Below are 19790 nucleotides of genomic sequence, written 5' to 3'. Positions count from 1 at the left end.
ATGTAATGCATAACATTTGCTTTACTATTGAAAGCACAAACGAAATAAAATGGTAATTTTACCTTTGCTCCCTGTTGTGTCGTTGCTGCATATGGTGCTGGACATGATAACCGGTTTGGATGCTTTCACAGTTTTAAAATAAGTCGTGAAACTTTTATTCGTACATAAATTATGCAAACTTTATAGTAGAGGTGGCAATGGGTCAACACGTGTAATTATTAGTGTGAGTTGAACTGGGTTGGGAAACTGGGCCACAAACATATCATTTACCATTTTTGGTTACACAAAATTCGTATCATTACAATGTATTGTAACCATTTATAAGGACTCATCTTAGGTTTTGGTGTATTTACATGCACTTCCGCTAAGTTTCAAACCGTTTGACCAAGCTTGACTCATCTAATCAGTTAGATTCATTCATCCGATTCTCTTTAGTTAAATCATTTAAAACATAATATGTTTGACCCGTTTAAAATAAAAAAAAAACAAACAAAAATTAACCTACTAATATATAGAAGGTAGGGATGAGCATTTGGTACTTAGACCAGTACTGTACCGAATTATTTTCAGTACCGACTCGGAACCCACTTTTTGCCGTTTTCGGTACCGATACTTTTGGTAGTAAAATGACCATTTTTTACATTTAAATACCGGTACGACATCGATCGGTACTGGTACCGGTACCATACAAAACATTTTCAGTACCGGTACCTAGTTTTGGGGATTTTCGGTAGCAGTACCCACAGTTTTGGCCATTTTTGGTATCGGTACGTAGTTTTGGCGATTTCCGGTACCGGAACCTAGTTTTGGCAATTTTTTATACATTTTCAGAGCTTGAACACTTGTACCAGATAGAAACTTTATAAAGCCAAAATCTTTCAGGAGATGAAACTTTTTTTTGAATTAGATATAGTTTTTTACTCAAGAACAACCTCCCTAACAATCTTGAACCCATTCTGAACACGTTACTCTTTTACTACCCTCTCAACTAATAAATCTTGTTTATGCTTCTTTAGCTTTGAATAAAGAAATCTATTAACTCATCCAAGAAATTATAGTAAAAGGGTAACTAATGCTTTAGCTTATCATAGTTCAAATCTTTAAACATAAACATGAACTGAACTATTATAGTAAAAGTGTAACAACACTTTTGCTAATCCTAAACCCCAAAAACAGAAAACCTAAGAATTTATTATAGCGAATTAACCATATTTAGACCCGTTTCACATACTCGGCTCATTGACATGTTTATTATTATACCCGTTTCACCCGTTAGATATTTAACAAATATTACTTTGTCGGTTACCTTAAATAAATAAAAATCTTTCTTTCCTACCATGACATTTGGCTTCTAGCTGACTAAATTAGTAATCTTTCTTTTCAACCCGAACCATGAACCTTTGGCACTTTTGCAAAAAGGTCATGGTTCAGGTTGACCCATTACGATTTTCCCCCAGTTTAAAAAGCAACCAATATAGAAAATAGAACTCTTATTAGTTTATAATTAATTGTTTTCGATTAAATAATATACATGAACAAATATATGTATCAACAAATATACCCATCTGACCCGTTACCCAACCGAGTCCATTTAGACACATAATTATAGCCATAACAACACATACCATCAATAACATGGTGATCACAACTCAACGTGACAGGCATGTATGATGCGAAATTCCGAACATATATTCTCCAACTCCTGAAAACATATATAGCTAAGTGGTGAGACATTGACAAATCAAAAAAGACAAACTAACAAAAAGATGTACTCAAAGAAATCCATAAGAACTTACAAACGTTTAAAAAAAGGAACCCATTTTGCCTTGGGCACCTGACAAAAAAATCCCAAAATAATAAATAATAATGAACAATGTGTCATAAAAAATGAAACTAACAAACTACCACATAAGTTATTTTCATGACAGAAACAACTTTAGTCCACATCTCTTACTTTACAAACACCAAATTGCAGTATCATATGTGCAAAAAATGATGGCAAATATGTCATTTATAATCAAGTACATCAGAAAGTTTATCAGCACATGTCATAGCTAAACCCCCAAACATCCTTCCGAAAACAAAGAGTAATTCCTTTTTCGTCAACACCGGTCGGTCCAGATCTAAAAAACCCAAAGAATCGCGAATATCAGAACAAATTAGTCCATTCACTTGACAGATTTCAGTTATTCATCCACTCTAGGTTATTAAAAAAAACTACACTATCACAAATCACCATCAGATTAATAAACATAATATATAAACAATCACATAATGTTATACAAAAGCTTTTCAATCAAATTACTGGCAAATTTATTAAACATTTGTAATTGAATACTCTTAATCCGATCACAACATCCAAAACATTATTACAATGACCTTCAAAAAAAATAACAAACAGTAAAAACCCTAAAACGATTAGAACTGACGAACTCACAGTAAATCATGAACAAAATTATATGAAAATAGGATATGCAACAAATCAAATCTGAATAATAGGGTTAAAAATGAAATAGAAAGATACCGATTTATGTGTTGGTGAAACCCTAGCCGCCGCCCTTTCGTTGTTGCGTTAAACCACAACCATCATAAGACCACCACTGGGAAAACCTAAATCAACCAATGTTGTTGTCATCGTTCCTCTTCAGGCCACCACCATCTTCCTCATACGAAATAGTCAAAATTTTAGAAAAAAACTGAGACGATGAAACAAATAAAACAAATAAAATCAATAAAAAACTGAGACCATTCACTTGACAGATTTCAGTTATTCATCCACTCTAGGTTATAAAAAAAAAAAAACTACACTATCACAAATCACCATCAGATTAATAAACATAATATATAAAAAATCACATAATGTTATACAAAAGCTTTTCAATCAAATTACTGGCAAATTTATTAAACATTTGTAATTGAATACTCTTAAAACAGATCATTTTCATCCGATCACAACATCCAAAACATTATTACAATGACCTTCAAAAAAAAAAATAACAAACAGTAAAAACCCTAAAACGATTAGAACTGACGAACTCACAGTAAATCATGAACAAAATTATATGAAAATAGGATATGCAACAAATCAAATCTGAATAATAGGGTTAAAAATGAAATAGAAAGGTACCGATTTATGTGTTGGTGAAACCCTAGCCGCCGCCATTTCGTTGTTGCGTTAAACCACAACCTTCATAAGACCACCACGGGGAAAACCTAAATCAACCAATGTCGTTGTCATCGTTCCTCTTCAGGCCACCACCATCTTCCTCATATGAAACAGTCAAAATTTTAGAAAAAAACTGAGACGATGAAACAAATAAAACGAATAAAATCAATATCGACTAAAGAATCCACATACTTGTAAGTGAATCGGTTTGAGTTTGGAATCCTTTATCAGTCGATTCAAAGCACAAGCGACACCTATCTTTTCAGAGAAAATTAGATGTAGAAGCTTCAAGGAAGACGGAGGCTAGGGTTTGGTTGTGAAGCGGTGAAGGAAAAGAATAGGGCTACAGGAAATTAGGTTTTTTTATGTGACTTATATACCCGGGTCATAAAACGGGTCGAATCACATCAAAATGGGTATCCGCGGATGATATAAAACCCAGCTCATTTTCCCGCCAAAATGAATCCTGAGAAGCCCTAAGAACGTGCTACATCAGCCCAAATCTTCTTGTTTATTATATATAATAGATTGCCTTTAAAATACCAAAACCTGACATCAATTTGTCTCATTAAATTTTGACCAAAAAATGTCTATTATTAATTTAAGCTTTAAGCCTTTAACATAAAATACCCGTTTAAAAAAAACAAAACAAAACAAATGGATGAACCCGAGAACATGTTAGTTGAGATGGACATGGCTCATTTAGCTAAACATGTTAGCAAATTCGATTCAAAAGCAGCCAAACTTATATTTAGATTAAGCTAAACCCATAATATTTATATATAAGTTGTGTCGTCTTTTTATATAATTTCAAAAATTTAGAACATGTATTTAAAGGTTTCTCAAATATCATTAGGCCCCACGTTTTGGACAATTTTGGGTGGAATTTCTTTTCTTTAGCTAAAATGGAACTTTTTTAAAGAGTTTTATAACACTTAAAGTATGTGATAGTGATTATAGGTTTGCTTCCATAGTTCCATTAATTTAGATGTGCGACCGAACCCATAATAGATATAAATAAAGTAAATATGAGAATACAATACATGAAATTTGGGTTACATTTTTCCTCCTTTATATTTATATCGAATTGCAATAGATAGTCTTTAACTTCAATAATTACAGTCACAATCCTTTATTTGGAAAACTCAGTACATTTTTCGTCCTTTAGCACTAATAAGGTTAAAATTTTCAGTTAAATTTATTCACTTAAGTGCAGTTTAGTCTTTCTACTTAATTATTTATAGTATAGATTAAAGAAAATAAAATCAAATATAAATACTCATTTTCTCTTTCACACTTTGAACTCTCTCTCTCTCTCTCTCTCTCTCTCTAAGCAAACAGCAACGACCACCATCAAACCCGCCACCACCCACCATCACTAGATATGTAGTGTCACACCCCGATATTTACCACAAATCCCGGTGGGCCCGGATAGGGAGTATCGTGACGTAAGATTGGTATCGTCATAGTCAAATATTCACAGATAGCACAGCGGAAGTCTTGGAGTATAAAATATTTTTACAAACATAAGTGTTCAAAGATCAAAAATAAATATACTGACTTGTTTGTAATAGAATCCACAGGTGGATCAAATAAAAGTACAAAAGGGAGATTAACAGACTAATAGACATATGCAAAAGAGTTGCAAATTCCTCTTCTAGCATTACCGAGCAGCTTCCAGCCTATTTACGTATTTGTACCAGTGACTTAGTCTTTTGAAAATACGTCAGTTTTCACTGGTAAATACAATCAACCTACTCATTTTGAAAACATCTTCAAAATTGATTTAAGTACACAAGGCACATGTTTTATAAATAACTTGGGATTATTCAAATTATCTTGTATACAGTTTTACATGCCTTTCAATACATATGGGCCCAGTACTAAACACCGACACATGATTAACCGACACACCACTTAAACCCACAAAGGGTATCCTCTGATCAACGGGTAAGAAAACATTTTTATACGCGCGTTAGCAGTTTTAATGAAGGGCCACGGTGGCCGGCACTCGGTCACCTTGGTGGCATCCGGACAAGAGTCGGTGAAACATCATGGTTTCTCAGTTTTAGCTTCTACAACCAAATGAGGGTCCTATTAGAAACAGGGACCACATGTGCCTTAATTTTACACTATGTTACCTCAACCAAGGTAGGAGGATCATTAGAAAATGTCATTGCAATTTCCTTGGTTCTGTTCTCTAATGCCTCCTTAATTACAACAGGTGCGGTAGTAGAGACACGCAACATGAGTTTATCATTTTTATTCGAGAACACACTTATGAGGTTGAGCAACCACATCAATTTTCACTTGTAATTTTGCAAGTGGTGTTGCGGAGAAAACGAGTGGTGGTGCGGGAACGGTAACTTGTGGTGGCGATATAGGGGTGTGGCGGGCTTCGAACTTGGTTTGGGTCGATCGGAGCTCAGCGAACATGGTTTCAAACCAGGACTTGAGTCTCGCAAAGGATTCTCTCCAATGATGGAACTAACGTTTAGATAGTTTTTTAGTAACCATGGGTCCCAAGGGGAATTATGGCGGCTCTATACCACTTGTGGTGTACAAAGTTGGATTTGGATAACTAGAAAGGAGGTTAAAGGAGACATGAAGAACATTTAGAGAGAAATAGACTCAAATCAACATTTTTCATTCATAAAAAACAAATGCACATACAAACTCGATTAAATAGCAATCACAATGTTAATCATTTAACCCACTACTCCACTGACTCAACTAATACTAATAATATTGAGACAAAAAAGGAAATCATGCAAATCTTACATTATGGTCATTTTCAACCAATTACATCATCATCATACTCAGTAAATCTCATCAATAGTAAAGTTAAGGTAGAGTCTGAGAATGATATATGCAGACAACCTTAACTCATTATTAACTCATCTATTTATTTAAAAACCGGAAATAGACTAACAATGTAAGTTAGTATGTGCATGAAGCTAGCTTTTCTAATCTAATACCTTAGTCATGCATAGTAATGTTATGACCCCGAGATCTATGAACGTAGTTTTTAAAAGGCTTAGTTTTGCTATTCAAAAAGGGGTAGCGGCGCAGCTTGTTGCCCGTTTACCAACTATTTCGATGTAAATTTTTCTCCTATTTGAATAAAGATATCGTAGAAATTTCGTTATGAAATACCTTAATGTACATGAACGATAGTAACCTTTGCAAATATATTAGTTGATTTGCTATCAAGGTATAAGACAAGTATCAACGACTTTTGCTACGAATTTATCTGGTTTGTTTAATACCGTTCATTTTATTTATATTCAGTCTATAAGCAGCTCGTAACAGATATTGCGACAATAGTTACCTTTTTATTGTCATATTCATCAATTATTCAGTCGTTTTCTGTTCTTATCATATATTATCGTTTCCATCAAAATTTTAATTATAATGAGTATTATATAGTGAAAAATACATCAAAGGGAACTTGAATATATTAAAATGAATATTCTAATAGACAACATATCCAGCCTTTCAAAACCCTAGAGGTCAGATTCATTTATATCCCAACGAGGCCTTTGAACTCTTTCCTATTTTGGCAAACCCTTAAAGATATCGCCCGCAATTCTATAATAATGAATAATCACGACATATCGTTTCATCAATAAATTAAATACTTGATTACACGTATTAATCATGCCACTATCACTAAACTACATTCACGAATTCACAAAATATATCCAAATTATAATTATAATGTTAAACAAACCGTAAGGATAATTTAATTAAATGTTTATTCTTTATTAATAGACATTAACATAATACGATTTGTTGAATCTTTAAACCGATAAAATATAGAACCACTCAGAATGAAATAGATTGAAATCTAGCTAACACGTTTACAAATCAGTAGAAGTTATTCAAATAATAATCTTTTGTAATATAATAGATTAAAAACCCGTATATTACACGAGGTTAGATTAATAAAATGCTAAATAAAAAATAAAAATCGTACAAAAAAGAAATATTCATAAAATAAATATTAATAAAGAAAATAAGTATTTATCAGGTATAGCTAATAAGTGTCATATATTAGTAAAAAATTATATCGTTATGATTAGAGTAAAATGCACGGATAGTCCCTGTGGTTTGCTAAAATAACAGGTTTAGTCCCTAACTTTTGGAGATTACATTGGTACTCCCTGTGGTTTGCTCGGTTGTTACTCGGATAGTTCTTATAATGGATGTCCGTTAAGTTTTCCAGTTAAGTTGCTATAAAATGACTAAACTACCCTTTATATTTAAAAATAATAAATAAAACACTAAAAGAAATAAAAAAATAAATATGTGGGACCCACCTACCCACCTTTTCTCCTACCCTTTCTCTCAAATCTCAAACAAAGCCACACCATCACCGGTCTTCTTCCTCATAGTTTCGCATCGTCGACAACACCGTTCACCACCATTTTCGAGTTGTTTCACACACATCCACCAACCAACGCCCTAATTTCAGCTTGTTGACTTGTTTTGATGTGTGGTTTTGATGGGTTTCTCGAAAAAATAGAGGATTTACTGAAAATTAGGGTTTCAAGAGATAAGTGGATGGTGGTGGTTATGGTTGAAGGTCAATTACTCATGGGAACGGTGTGACGTCGGGGGGAGGCGATAGTGATGGCGGCTAAGATTGACGGAGTGAATGACGATGAGTATATGGGTAAGTTCGATGGCAAGGGCGGTGTTATCGGTGGCTACAGAAATGATGACGATGGTTTCGGTGGTTTCTATTTGTAGATCTCCTTCTCTCTCTACTTGTTTCTCTCTCTAGATACATCTCTTTCTCTTTCTACATGTGGGTGGTCTTAATGGTTGCATATGGGTGGCATTAACGGTGGAGGTAAGTGGTGTTATGGAATGAAATAGGTGAGTATGGCGTTGGAGGTGATTCCGACAATGAGAAAACATCACCGGAGAAGAGGGGGCAATGGGTGTGGGTTTGGTGCAGGTTTATTTATTATTTTTAAATATAAAGGGTAGTTTAGTCATTTCATAGCAACTTAACTGGAAAACTTAACGGACATCCATTATAGGGACTATCCGGGTAACAACCAAGCAAATCACAAGTAGCACCAATGTAATTTCCAAAAGTTGGGGAATAAACCTATTACTTTACCAAACAACAAAGACTATCCGTGCATTTTACTCTTATGATATAATATACAATCTAAATATACGTATTTGCATTAAATTTAAACTTAGGGACTTTCAACCAAATGACTTTCTCATTTTATACTATTTTATTTAATTTTTAATCGTTTCACCTGCCAAAGATACACAATAACCCAAATTGACCCGATCATAAGAAAATAAATTGAAGTTGTTATACCTACAAAACACATATAAACATATGCATAGAGCTGAAATAAACCATGCCATAATCAAAATGAGAATAAAAGAAAATAATTACTAGTATACTTTCAGCTATATATATATATATATATATATATATATATATATATATATAATAAAATATGTAATGGGATTCAATAAATCATAGCAAATATTATAATTTTATTTTTAATATGTAAATATACAATTGAATGAATTTTAGTTGGATCCTAAATGACTATAAAATCATTTTCAGTTTGTAGAATTTAAAAAAAAATGATTTAACAATTTAATTGATAATAAACAAAATTTTGAATTCAAAAATATGTGGATAAAACTTTAAAATGAAATAATAATATAGTTGTATAAAATAGTAAAGTTAATTAAAATATAAATCCCGTCGGGCCCATGGTTTTATAGCATAGTGGCACTTTGGGGTGGGATAAGGCTTTGGACAAATAGGTCCTGGGTTCGATTCTCACAATGGGGGGTTTTCCCATATTTATTGGGTTTCCTCCTGAATTGGTGTATAGGCATTGTGCCTAGTGGAGATGGATATGATCGGATGGTTTCGCTAGTGACATGATGATACTCTAATAGTCTGTCAGTGATCCAAATTTGTCGTTCAAAATAAATAAATAAATAAAATAAAGCCCGTCTGAGATATAATGACTATTAATAATAATTGTTTATTTTTCGAAAATGAAAAGTAACGTCATTAATTTAAATGATCTATAATTAGTTTCATAGGGTGGAGATACAATAGGAAGTTTATTTAGCTAGGAAGGCTAGGAAGTGATCTTGACCATCCATTTAGTTAATCAAGGGCTAAGATTAAATCAGAGAAATTGAAGTGAAGAAAAGAGGCGCGTGAGTTTGTTGAGGGGTATTCTAGTCAATCCAAGCCAATAGTTTCTCTCTCCTTCAATTCCCCCCCATTTTTTAAACGTTAATACCTCTTTCATACGACATTATTTTTTTATAAAAATTGCACCAAAAAAACGAGCGTTTTTTATCTTTAAAACGAGTATACTATTGCTATATTTTCAAAAAAAAATTTAAAACCCAGCTGCGTAAAACGCAATAGAAAAACCCCCAGTTACGTAAAACGCAATGAAAAAAAAACCCTAAAAAATGTCATTTTTCGAAAACGCAATGCACCAAAAACACATAGAAATGACTAATTGTAAAACGCAATGGCCAGAAAACACAAAGAAATGTCTTATTTCTAAAACGCAATAGCCTAAAAACTCAAAAGAAAATTTACTTTCTAAAACGCAATGGACTAAAAACACATAAAAATGTGTTTTACCTAAAACGTAATGCACCAAAAACACAAAGAAATGTCTTATTTATAAAACGCAATAGCCATAAAACACTTAAAATGTCTGTTTTCTAAAACGCAATGGACTGAAAACACATAAAAAAATGTTTTACCTAAAACGCAATGCACCAAAAACACAAAGAAATGTCTTATTTGTAAAACGCAATGGCTAGAAAACACTTAAAAATGACTCATTCTAAAACGCAATTGACTAAAAAAACCAAAGAAAGTGTTATCTGTAAAACGCAATGGACTGAAAACATCTAAAAAAGTGTTTTACCTAAAACGCAATGCACCAAAAATACTTCAAGAATGTGTTTTTCTAAAACGCAATTGACAGAAAACACATAGAAATGTTTTAGTTCTAAAACGCAATTGAACCATGACAATAGTTGTATGTGCTGTGCTGTGAACTGTCTGGACCCCGCCAGGGGCTGCCGCAATTCAACCCCAGCCAGGGGCTCTGCCCCTTGGACCCCGTCAGGGGCGCTGCCCCCGGACCCCCGCCAAGATCGTAAAACGCAATGACTAAATAAAAAACCCAGATCGTAAAAATGAAATTAAAGAATTTCTTACATGGATCGAAGTGATTTATTCAACAATTGACAAAGTTTAAATGATTGAAACACTTAGTAGCGCTCGAATCGAACGAATCGAGTGATTATCTCCAAAATCACCGGAAAAAACGAGATTTTTTTATGAAATTAAACTGGGTTTTCTTCAAAAAAGTTGAAGAACACGTTGATCGGGTGTTTGAATCATTGATTGGTGATGAAAATCGCACTATAATGTAGTGATTATTGAGATAGAAAGTAAAGAAATGGTTGAACATGCTGGGTTTTGAAAATGGTGGGTTTTGAAGTTATTGGGTTTTGAAAAGGAAGAAGAAAGAGTTGGATTGACTAAAATACCCCTTTTTCTTTATTTTAAATGTTGTCACATGTCCTAATCCTATTGCTTTCTATACTTACTAGACAAAATAAACTTCCTATTTGATCTTTTCCCTAGTTTCATATTAAACTCAATTTAGTTGATAATAATTATCATCAATAGTTAAATTTGTATTAAATATCTATAAATATATATTCTTTCAATTTTAGTATCTTTATTTAATGTGAAAGAAGCGAAAACATCTAACATCTTTGACAAGAGATAAGGATGAGGAGACAAGAGAATAACACATAAAATCGTCACTGAGATTTAGTGATGTTTGCTTGTTGTATCCAAATATATATATATATATATATATATATATATATATATATATATATATATATATATATATATATATATATATAGGGTAGGGATCCTAAGAGAAGTCCACCCTATTTGAGAAACTTGAGAAGCATTCTGAACCACACATTTTTTAAGCTTTTCGTAATATACACATATGTATAGTTTAAAATTGAGTATATACATATATGTATATTGAATTATACACATATGTATATAGTCAATTTTAAACTATACATATGTGTATATTACGAAAAGCTTAGAGAAAATGTGTGGTCCAGAATGCTTCTCAAGTTTCTCAATCACCCTACTACTTCTCACATGATCCTTATCCTATATATATATTTGCATTTGAGTCTTTCAGGTTTGCATTTTTTTTACCATTTTCATATTTGAGTTTGACAATTTATTACGACTTTCTTCCCTCGAAATTTGAAACTCGGGGTTGATAATGAAAAGATTTCAAACTTTTTGGATGAAAATGACACCTCATGGACAAAATTCGCAAAAATGGCCGAACCTCAAGGACGTAAATGACATTTTACTCTTTATTATATAGTATAGATAGATATAGATTATGTGGGTAGAGATAGTGTACATTAATTCAGAAGTGTGAGAATTGTATTATAATACTATATATAACACCATATAAACACCGTATAACACTATGTAACACCATATAATACTATGTAACACTATGTAACACTATATAACAATATATAACACTATACATCTATCATAGACATGCTATCATACAAAATACAGTGTTATATTTGTTATATAATGTTACATAGTGTTATATGGTGTTACATAATGTTATACGGTGTTTATATGGTGTTATATATAGTGTTATAATACAATTCTCACACTTCTGGATTAATGTACAAGATCCTTTACCTAGATTATGTTAAACGATCATAATAACAACATAACTTAAGCAATATTAATCTTTAAAAAAGCAGTAACAGGTTTAAATTTGGTAATTAGTTCTGAACCAATTTTATTCATTTTTCACTCTGCATTAATCAACCTCTATCCATGAGCGGCCTCTATCACCCCCCTTCCTCTTACAGTCCCTTTTTAAGGATGTCTTTCAGACGGATTTTACTTTTCCTTTCTGCTCGTTAAGTTGGACCTGCGTGTCTTCCCTTTCCCCTAAATTTGTTCTACCACACACCGTTGTAGATGATCTTAGTCAATTATGAATTATTATGTTTGAATTATTATTATTATTATTATTATTATTATAAACTCATAATATTTTCTGTAGACAAATTTAAACTAAATAAATATAATCTGATCTAAACCTCATTTCAATGGCCATAAATCATAATTGCATAATGTCAAACGGCAGGCTGAGGCAAAAGTACTAGTTTTTATTTTCATATAACTTTATTATATATGTTTTATGTTTTAGCCCTTTTCTAACTTCATTGATTAATGCATGTATGTGTTTCCGCATTTTATAACCGGACTTGGAAACATGTAATAATATATTATCTGTCTTCGTCATCATTTACTAGTTACAGACTACTAAATGGCTAACCACGTTAAAATAGCTTAAACTGGAAAAAAATATATTAGCATGTTTTCTAGCGTATATATCGAATCAAGACATTGTTCATGTGATATCATGTTTGGTTAACTATCTCAAACCATGTTTTGGTGCGGTTAACATAGATTAGAGGTTTCAATCTAAAGCCGATTTTGAAAAAATAAAAGTTCGAATATATTTATTTAATGCAAGTGTAACCAAGAAACGAATGTACATTTACGTGGGTTTTTTTTTTGTTTTTTTGTTTTTTTTTTATAAGCCAGAATTGGACTATTCTGAGGTTGTTATGTGATATAATTCAAAAACAAATTCTTGTTTGAGCGCAAAATACAAGAAGTATAAATTACAAGATAATATATACAAAGAAAATAGTTGGCTTTCCACCTTTGGTGCATCGGCAATATTAGAATGTATGATGTCTTTTCTTTAAACTCCACGAGTAATGTCAAGGTACATTTAAATTTAAAACTAATAGGTAATCTTATTGTATCCTGTTGTATCGTTAAGTTTTAGAATTATCTATGGCTCTTTGTGCTTTCAAAAGATAGCAGTTAACTTTAAAATAGCTATAACGGTTCATATTTTTGTTTTTGTTAAGTTACAAGCCTGTCCATATAGTATATTAACTTTCAAGTTTTAACGTGAGTTAAATGTTTGGTTGGTCTCTTTGGTTTGCAAAAATTTCATCCTTGGTCCTAGTGGTTTACTAATTACATGCGTGGTCCCAAAAGTTGTCAAAAATGAACTCGGTTGGTCCCCTGACCTAACCTCTATTAAATTTCTCAGTTAATTATGTGTGAAATGACTATATTACCCTTGAATTTCTCAATTAATTTCTTAGTTAATTATGTCCCCTGACCACAACCTGCAACTACCCCCCTCTGTCTCTCTCTCTTTAGATACATTACCCAGCTTCCATCTCAAAGATTAATTCCATCCCCAAGCTTCAATTTCTATTTGAGTTCTAAAGTTTCGTGGTTTAAATTCTTTGCAGATGATACAAAACCTAAAAAAATTTAAATCCATAAGAAATCACACTGGTATACGTCACTGGCACCTAATTCCGGCAACGACACAGCCGTCCAGTTAGTGATGGATGGTGTTGGTGGTGGTTTTCTGATCTCCGATAGGGATTGTGGCTGATAGTGGTGAGGTCAGTTGGGATGGTGGCTGATGGGGGTGATGTCTTGGTAGTGTCGTGGTGTGGAGTCAGATGGTGGCTGGTGGTGGAGAGGACTTAGAACTCGTGACATTCCTGAAGGTGGGTGACGGTGGTGGTGGTGGTGGTGTGTGATGGTAGTGGGTGGGGTGGTTACTGGTGGGGATTGTTGAGAGAGGAAGTTTATGTGACGGGAGTAGTGGTGGTGGGTGTCGAGATGGGTGACAGTGGTGAAGGTTGTGGTGGGTTGTGAAGGTGACACCACCGATCGGATCAGAAACTCTCTTTCATCACACCGTAAATCATGAGCAAGAATACGATCCTTCTAGATGAAACCGTAGGTCGCAGTAATCTGACAACGAATCAAAACCCTTTCTGTTGTAGAGATCGTGTCTCTGTTTTATTGTTACAATTGGACAAGATCATGGTGTTAGTTTTTTTTAGGAGAGAGGTCGAAGAAGACGAGGAGTCGGCCATTTTGTTTATATGTTTTTTTATTGCTTTTAATTGTTCAAGGGTAGTATAGTCATTTCACACATAATTAACTGAGAAATTTAACGGAGGTTAGGTCAGGGGACCAACCGAGTTCATTTTTGACAACTTTTAGGACCACGCATGTAATTAGTAAACCACTAGAACCAAGTATGAAATTTTTGCAAACCACAGGGACCAACCAAGCATTTAACTCTTTTAACGTAGTATGATACAGTACATGATGACGTTTAGATATTATTTACATAAAAACATTGTGTCATTTTTGTTTTTTTTCCTTGAAAAAGAAGGAAAAAAATAAGCATCGGCAATCATCTTCCCTACTAATCTAACCCTAGCTAGCTTTAATTGGCCGGAAAGCAGGTTTCCCCATCTCATCCCACCATCCCCTCATCATCGTCGACAACTTGAGTATGTGTGAAGGGCATAGAAGCCTTCGAAGGATGTTTAAGATCAATTAATTAATAGCGTGCGTAGATCATAGAGTGCATATTCTTGGCGAGGACGGACATTAATTACAAAGGCTTAGATGTCTCACAAATATAACTTAAGGTCAAGAAAAGCTAGCCCGAAGCAATGAGTGATTTGATTTTGTTACATCAAGGTCCACGATATTGGTTGACATACATAGTTTTACTATATATTGTGTGTTAGATATATTGTGTGTTAGATTACCATATTCTTTAAGTTGTTCCGGTTCAACTATTCTTTTTTTTTTAAAACTATTGTACTCGATATGATTCACATCAAAACTTTCATCAACGAAAACATCACCGATAGACATATTCGTCAGCGATGCAATATACATTTCCTCAAAAAAAAAAAAAAAAAGCTAAGACTTAATAATTTTTCACCAATATGTGTGTTAATCACCGGCATATCACTGTTAGAGTAGACACCCCATGCCCACTTTCCCCACGAACCTTCACGGACGGATTGCTGACACTTTTATTTTCACCACCGATATTGATGCAAATACGAAAGTGATCAAGTAACTAAAAAAACTATTGATTATATTCAAAGACTTTAAACCCAAAGGTTCGAGTCAGATGGTTGTCTCTAAGGGGATGTTTGGGATTGCTTATTTTAGTGACTTATTAACTTATTGATTTTTTGAAAAGTTAAAAGGTGTTTGGCATAAATTATCATGTGAGGGGAAAAGTCAATAAGTCCCTCCATTGTCATTGTGACTTATTAACTTTTCCACAAAAAATATAATTTGTTTTGAAAAGCTAAGGCAAACATGACCTAAGTCTCAAATACCCGATTTACAATGTCAATTTTCAAATCAAAAGCCATCTAATAATCCCCAATATATAACCACAAGCCATGAAAATAGGAAACAAATTCTAAAGAGTAGGAAATTTAAATTCAGATATGGTTTTGATCTCTTCCAAATGAATCGTCACCTTCTAATACGGGTTGCCCACGCGTTCGAGTCTGGTTTGGTTTATCGTGTTGGATGCTCTTGCATCAGATATGCAAAGAATTCGTCTGTCAATGAAAGTCCACTTATTTATAATGTGACGATCTCCATGCTTTATATTTTGTGAGAAATAGGAAACCAATCGCATATAAAATAGCTATATATAAAAATTTCTAAAAATAACATTGTTACGTGTCTTTCTAATGTGCTAGTTCGTGTAAGTTGTAGTGCTTTAATCTTCCATCCCTCTCATCTCTAAGCCCATCCCCCTTAGGAGAGATACGATAAACATATTAAATATATATCTTGTTACCAACTAGCGTATTCTAAAAATATAATTAAAACGCCAGTTGGTAACAAGATATATATTCAATATGTTAAAACAACATTGAATGTGTATATGATAACTTACATCACAAGTACCCCAACTAGATCCTATTCCATCTAGTCTGCTTTTTCTCTTCCTGTTAGCAATATTATAAAAGATATGTTCGAATGCTGATATGTTCGAATGCCTAGTCTCTTTTTTTATCAACAAGTTGGGTTCCAGCTTTTGGATTAGATTTCCCTATGTCAAGAAGTGTCTCCATTATTGAAAATGACCACATGTTTGTAAAAACAAATTCAAATACATTTGATTAACCTTCATTAAAAATTTACTACATGGAGTACTGAGTGTAACTTAGCTTTACTTAACTAATCAACACAACTTTACCAACTTATCATGTAAGACGTTTCGACTTAATCTTGATAGTTAGGTTAAACCATCGCAAAGTTAAAAAACTTGATCTCGAAAAGAAAAGTAGTATATGTTATGGGGTGACGTTAGAGGTCGCGTTGTTGATGCTCTAATTAAGTAATCAACAGTATAATTGTCACCATAAAATCTAATACCAACACAATTAGACTAGCACTAAAATGAGATTTAATATAAATAAGTTGTTATTCTGTATATTTAACCTAAAAAATCAAATCAAATTCCTCTTTGTACTCTATTTTATCTCAAGTACATCAAGTTGATTCAGTTCAACCTAACACACTTAAAGATTTGCTTATTCTTATTGAATTTGTGCTTTGGAATAAAATGTAAATATGAAGATGGATATGAATATATGCTAAAATTCACCTGTTATATATTAAAATAAATTAGATGCCGGCTCTAATATTCCCTTATTATCTCGTAAATTACAAATTATATTAAATCAAATTTCCGGAATCATACATCAATCGGCTCTTGAAACTTATTTGCCCTTTATTTCCTTCGATAGTATATAATTTTTTATCCACCACACGATGAATCATGCAAAAGACAATATTTATTTGATTTATTTATCACTTAAATTATTATGAAGACAGCACAGCCAAAGAATTGTTTTGTATAAACATGTCAATTGAATTTTAAATAAGTTGGAATCATCGATATATGGATGTTGATATTTTTTTCTTCTGGGAATAATATATATGCAAGTGTCGAGGTGACTTCCATTGTCTTCATAATTAATGTAATGCACATACTCCTTTTAGCATTACAACAACACCTATATTTTGTTTTTTGTTTTTTTATTCTTCAAACTTTTTTCTTCGTATTCTTCGTGTTCTTATCTTGAATCTTGATCGAAAGACTTTATTTCAAATCGCGGCAAGTTTTGATCGAGAAAAGCTTCTTTTTGTTTCATTTTTTGATCAAGATGGGTTGTAACCAAGAAATGGTTTACAATCTAAAAATTAGAGAATTTGGTGGTTCACAACAACCATGGCAAGTTGCTATTTTACCATCAGAAATCATTAACCAGCAAGAACCAGAAGATCAACCGCAACAACAACAACATCATCAACAACAACAACAACAGCAACAACGGATGATATGTTACCGACAACAAACTCCATCTTGTAGTAAAACAATCATGGAACAAATTGGATCACCAGCTTCTGCACTTTTAGCGACGGAAAGATATTTAGGGTTTTCTCAAAATGGTGTTCATAGATCTTTTAATGAAGAAACAGATGTTTCTTCTGCACCCCAGACGAAATCTAGTTATTTTATGCACCCCAATATTGAAACTAGGTACTTCAGTTCTTATGATAGATCATCATACAAGATGACGGTCGTTAATCAATCTGAAAAAGATCAGATTAGGGAGCTAAAGAGAAAATTACTTGAAGAATCTGATGTTTCTGATTGGAGACAATCACCACCCGCTATTTGTTACAATGGAAATCCGGATCCTGTTGTAAGTTTTTAACATTTTGATCTTGTATTTCAATCTACTTTATGATAAAATAGTTGTAATATTTTCTCTTTTCACACTAAAAGACGAAAAAAGCGCTCTTGATTTAATGTTTTCAAGGAGTATGATGAAAATAGAGAGAAGTACGTTTAACCAACGTCGTGATGATTGATAAAATTGATGTGTATTTTTGTGGGCAGGCACAATTAGGTCATTCTAGACCACCTTCGGCTCCACTTTCGTTTAACAATACAAATCCTGTTAGTGTTGTCCCGAGTAAAACACGAATCAGATGGACTCAAGATCTCCATGATCGGTTTGTGGAGTGTGTGAATTGCTTAGGCGGTGCTGAAAGTATGCGCTTATTGTATAATTGCCTTTTACCCTTTATGTGTATTAGAATTTTCGTTAATCTTTTGAGATTTACTAACTTTCTTACTAGAGGCGACGCCAAAGGCGATACTGAAACTGATGGACTCAGAAGGGTTAACAATTTTTCATGTGAAAAGTCATTTACAGGTACTAGTTATTATGGAGCAAATTTGCTTCTATTTAGTAAGTTTTTTTGCAGATTTTTTATTGTGACTGATTTCTATTTATATTGCAGAAATATAGAATAGCAAAATACTTACCAGAATCTGCAAAAGGTACAAAGAACTTTGTCAAATCATGGTGTTGCATTATAGTTTTTAAATCATTGTTGTTTTATATGTTTACAAAAAAATTAAAATGTATTAACACTTTATTTTTCATGATAAAATGATTCATAAGATTTTATGCACTAGAAATAAATTTTATTTTTGTTTTGATAATGTTTTTGTTGTGTAGGAAATTCTGAGAAGAGAACTAGTATCGATACCATGTCACAAATCGAAAATATAACGTAATATTCTTTTTTTTTATGTCTTAAATTTGGATTGTTTTGTTTCTTTTTAATTTCTTCACTTTAATTTGTCAAAAAGTTGACATAAATTTATTGTTTTTGATCTGAAACTGACTTGTTCATCAGAGGCATGCAATTTAAGGATGCACTACAAATGCAACTTGCTGTACAAAGGCAACTTCATGAACAATTAGAGGTAAATTCTAGTTTTATCTTAACTTTTTTATAAAAATTTGAAGAACAGACTTTGAGTTTTGATATTGAAAATCAATCTGATCTAACTTCAGATTCAAAGGAGCTTACAAATGAGAATAGAAGAACAAGCGAAGCAACTAAAGAGGTTGTTTGATCAACATCAACCACCGAAAGCTAACAAGTCATCTTCACCCAATGATTGCCATCACTCCATGAATCTCGATGATGATGAGATTTTGAATTTAGAAGATGATACTGAAAGCGCTCTTTTCCCTTCGAAAATAAGCTAGATCGATTTCCATTAAGAAAACTCTACCGTTTGATGAAATATCCATTTGTGTTCAAGAGTTATGGGAAATGCATCATTCCCATTTAGATGATCAAGAAATGGAAAGGTTGTAGATGATCAGACAAGAGCTTTTTGTGAATGGACTACTTAATCTTGAATGTAAAATGTGTGTGTTTATACTTGATGACTATATATTGTTATCTTGTGTACAAATAAGATATGACAATCAATATGTAGGAACTAGGTTCACTTTTTATAAAATGTATTACAAAATATATAATAACGAGACTCTCGTTATTTGTGAGAAATTCGACTAGTACAATATCGGTTATAAAAATTAAATAAGCGAATATAAAATACAATATAATTGTACCAATCTTGATTCAAAGCCAATGTCTTTGGAAAACTTCAACCGCATCTACGAGATCGAAACTCCGCTGCAAGACAAGCAAAATTGTTGACAGTTTTTGGTTGAGGCACGTGTTCAACAC

General features: G+C 32.8%; 1 protein-coding gene and 1 long non-coding RNA gene across 2 annotated transcripts; one reads left to right on the top strand and one right to left on the bottom strand.

Annotated features, from left to right (window-relative positions):
* Nucleotides 1-2021: 2021 nt before the first annotated feature.
* LOC110936566 lies at nt 2022-3499 on the bottom strand. Its single transcript, XR_002590125.2, has 4 exons — nt 3359-3499; nt 3257-3262; nt 2525-2659; nt 2022-2123 (listed from the first exon to the last, which is right to left on the bottom strand). It is a non-coding gene; the product is annotated as an uncharacterized LOC110936566 (long non-coding RNA).
* Nucleotides 3500-16994: 13495 nt separating this feature from the next.
* On the top strand, nt 16995-19560 carry LOC110867609 (protein PHOSPHATE STARVATION RESPONSE 1). The gene is made up of 7 exons (XM_022116603.2): nt 16995-17935; nt 18133-18286; nt 18375-18451; nt 18540-18579; nt 18761-18815; nt 18942-19011; nt 19103-19560. The coding sequence occupies exons 1-7, from the start codon at nt 17393-17395 to the stop codon at nt 19298-19300; spliced, it is 1137 nt and encodes a 378-aa protein (XP_021972295.1). The 5' UTR covers nt 16995-17392; the 3' UTR covers nt 19301-19560.
* Nucleotides 19561-19790: the final 230 nt, after the last annotated feature.

The sequence above is a fragment of the Helianthus annuus genome, chromosome 1 (genome assembly GCF_002127325.2).
Source record: "Helianthus annuus cultivar XRQ/B chromosome 1, HanXRQr2.0-SUNRISE, whole genome shotgun sequence".
NCBI lineage: Eukaryota > Viridiplantae > Streptophyta > Magnoliopsida > Asterales > Asteraceae > Helianthus > Helianthus annuus.
This window is presented reverse-complemented; position numbering and strand designations above follow the sequence as displayed.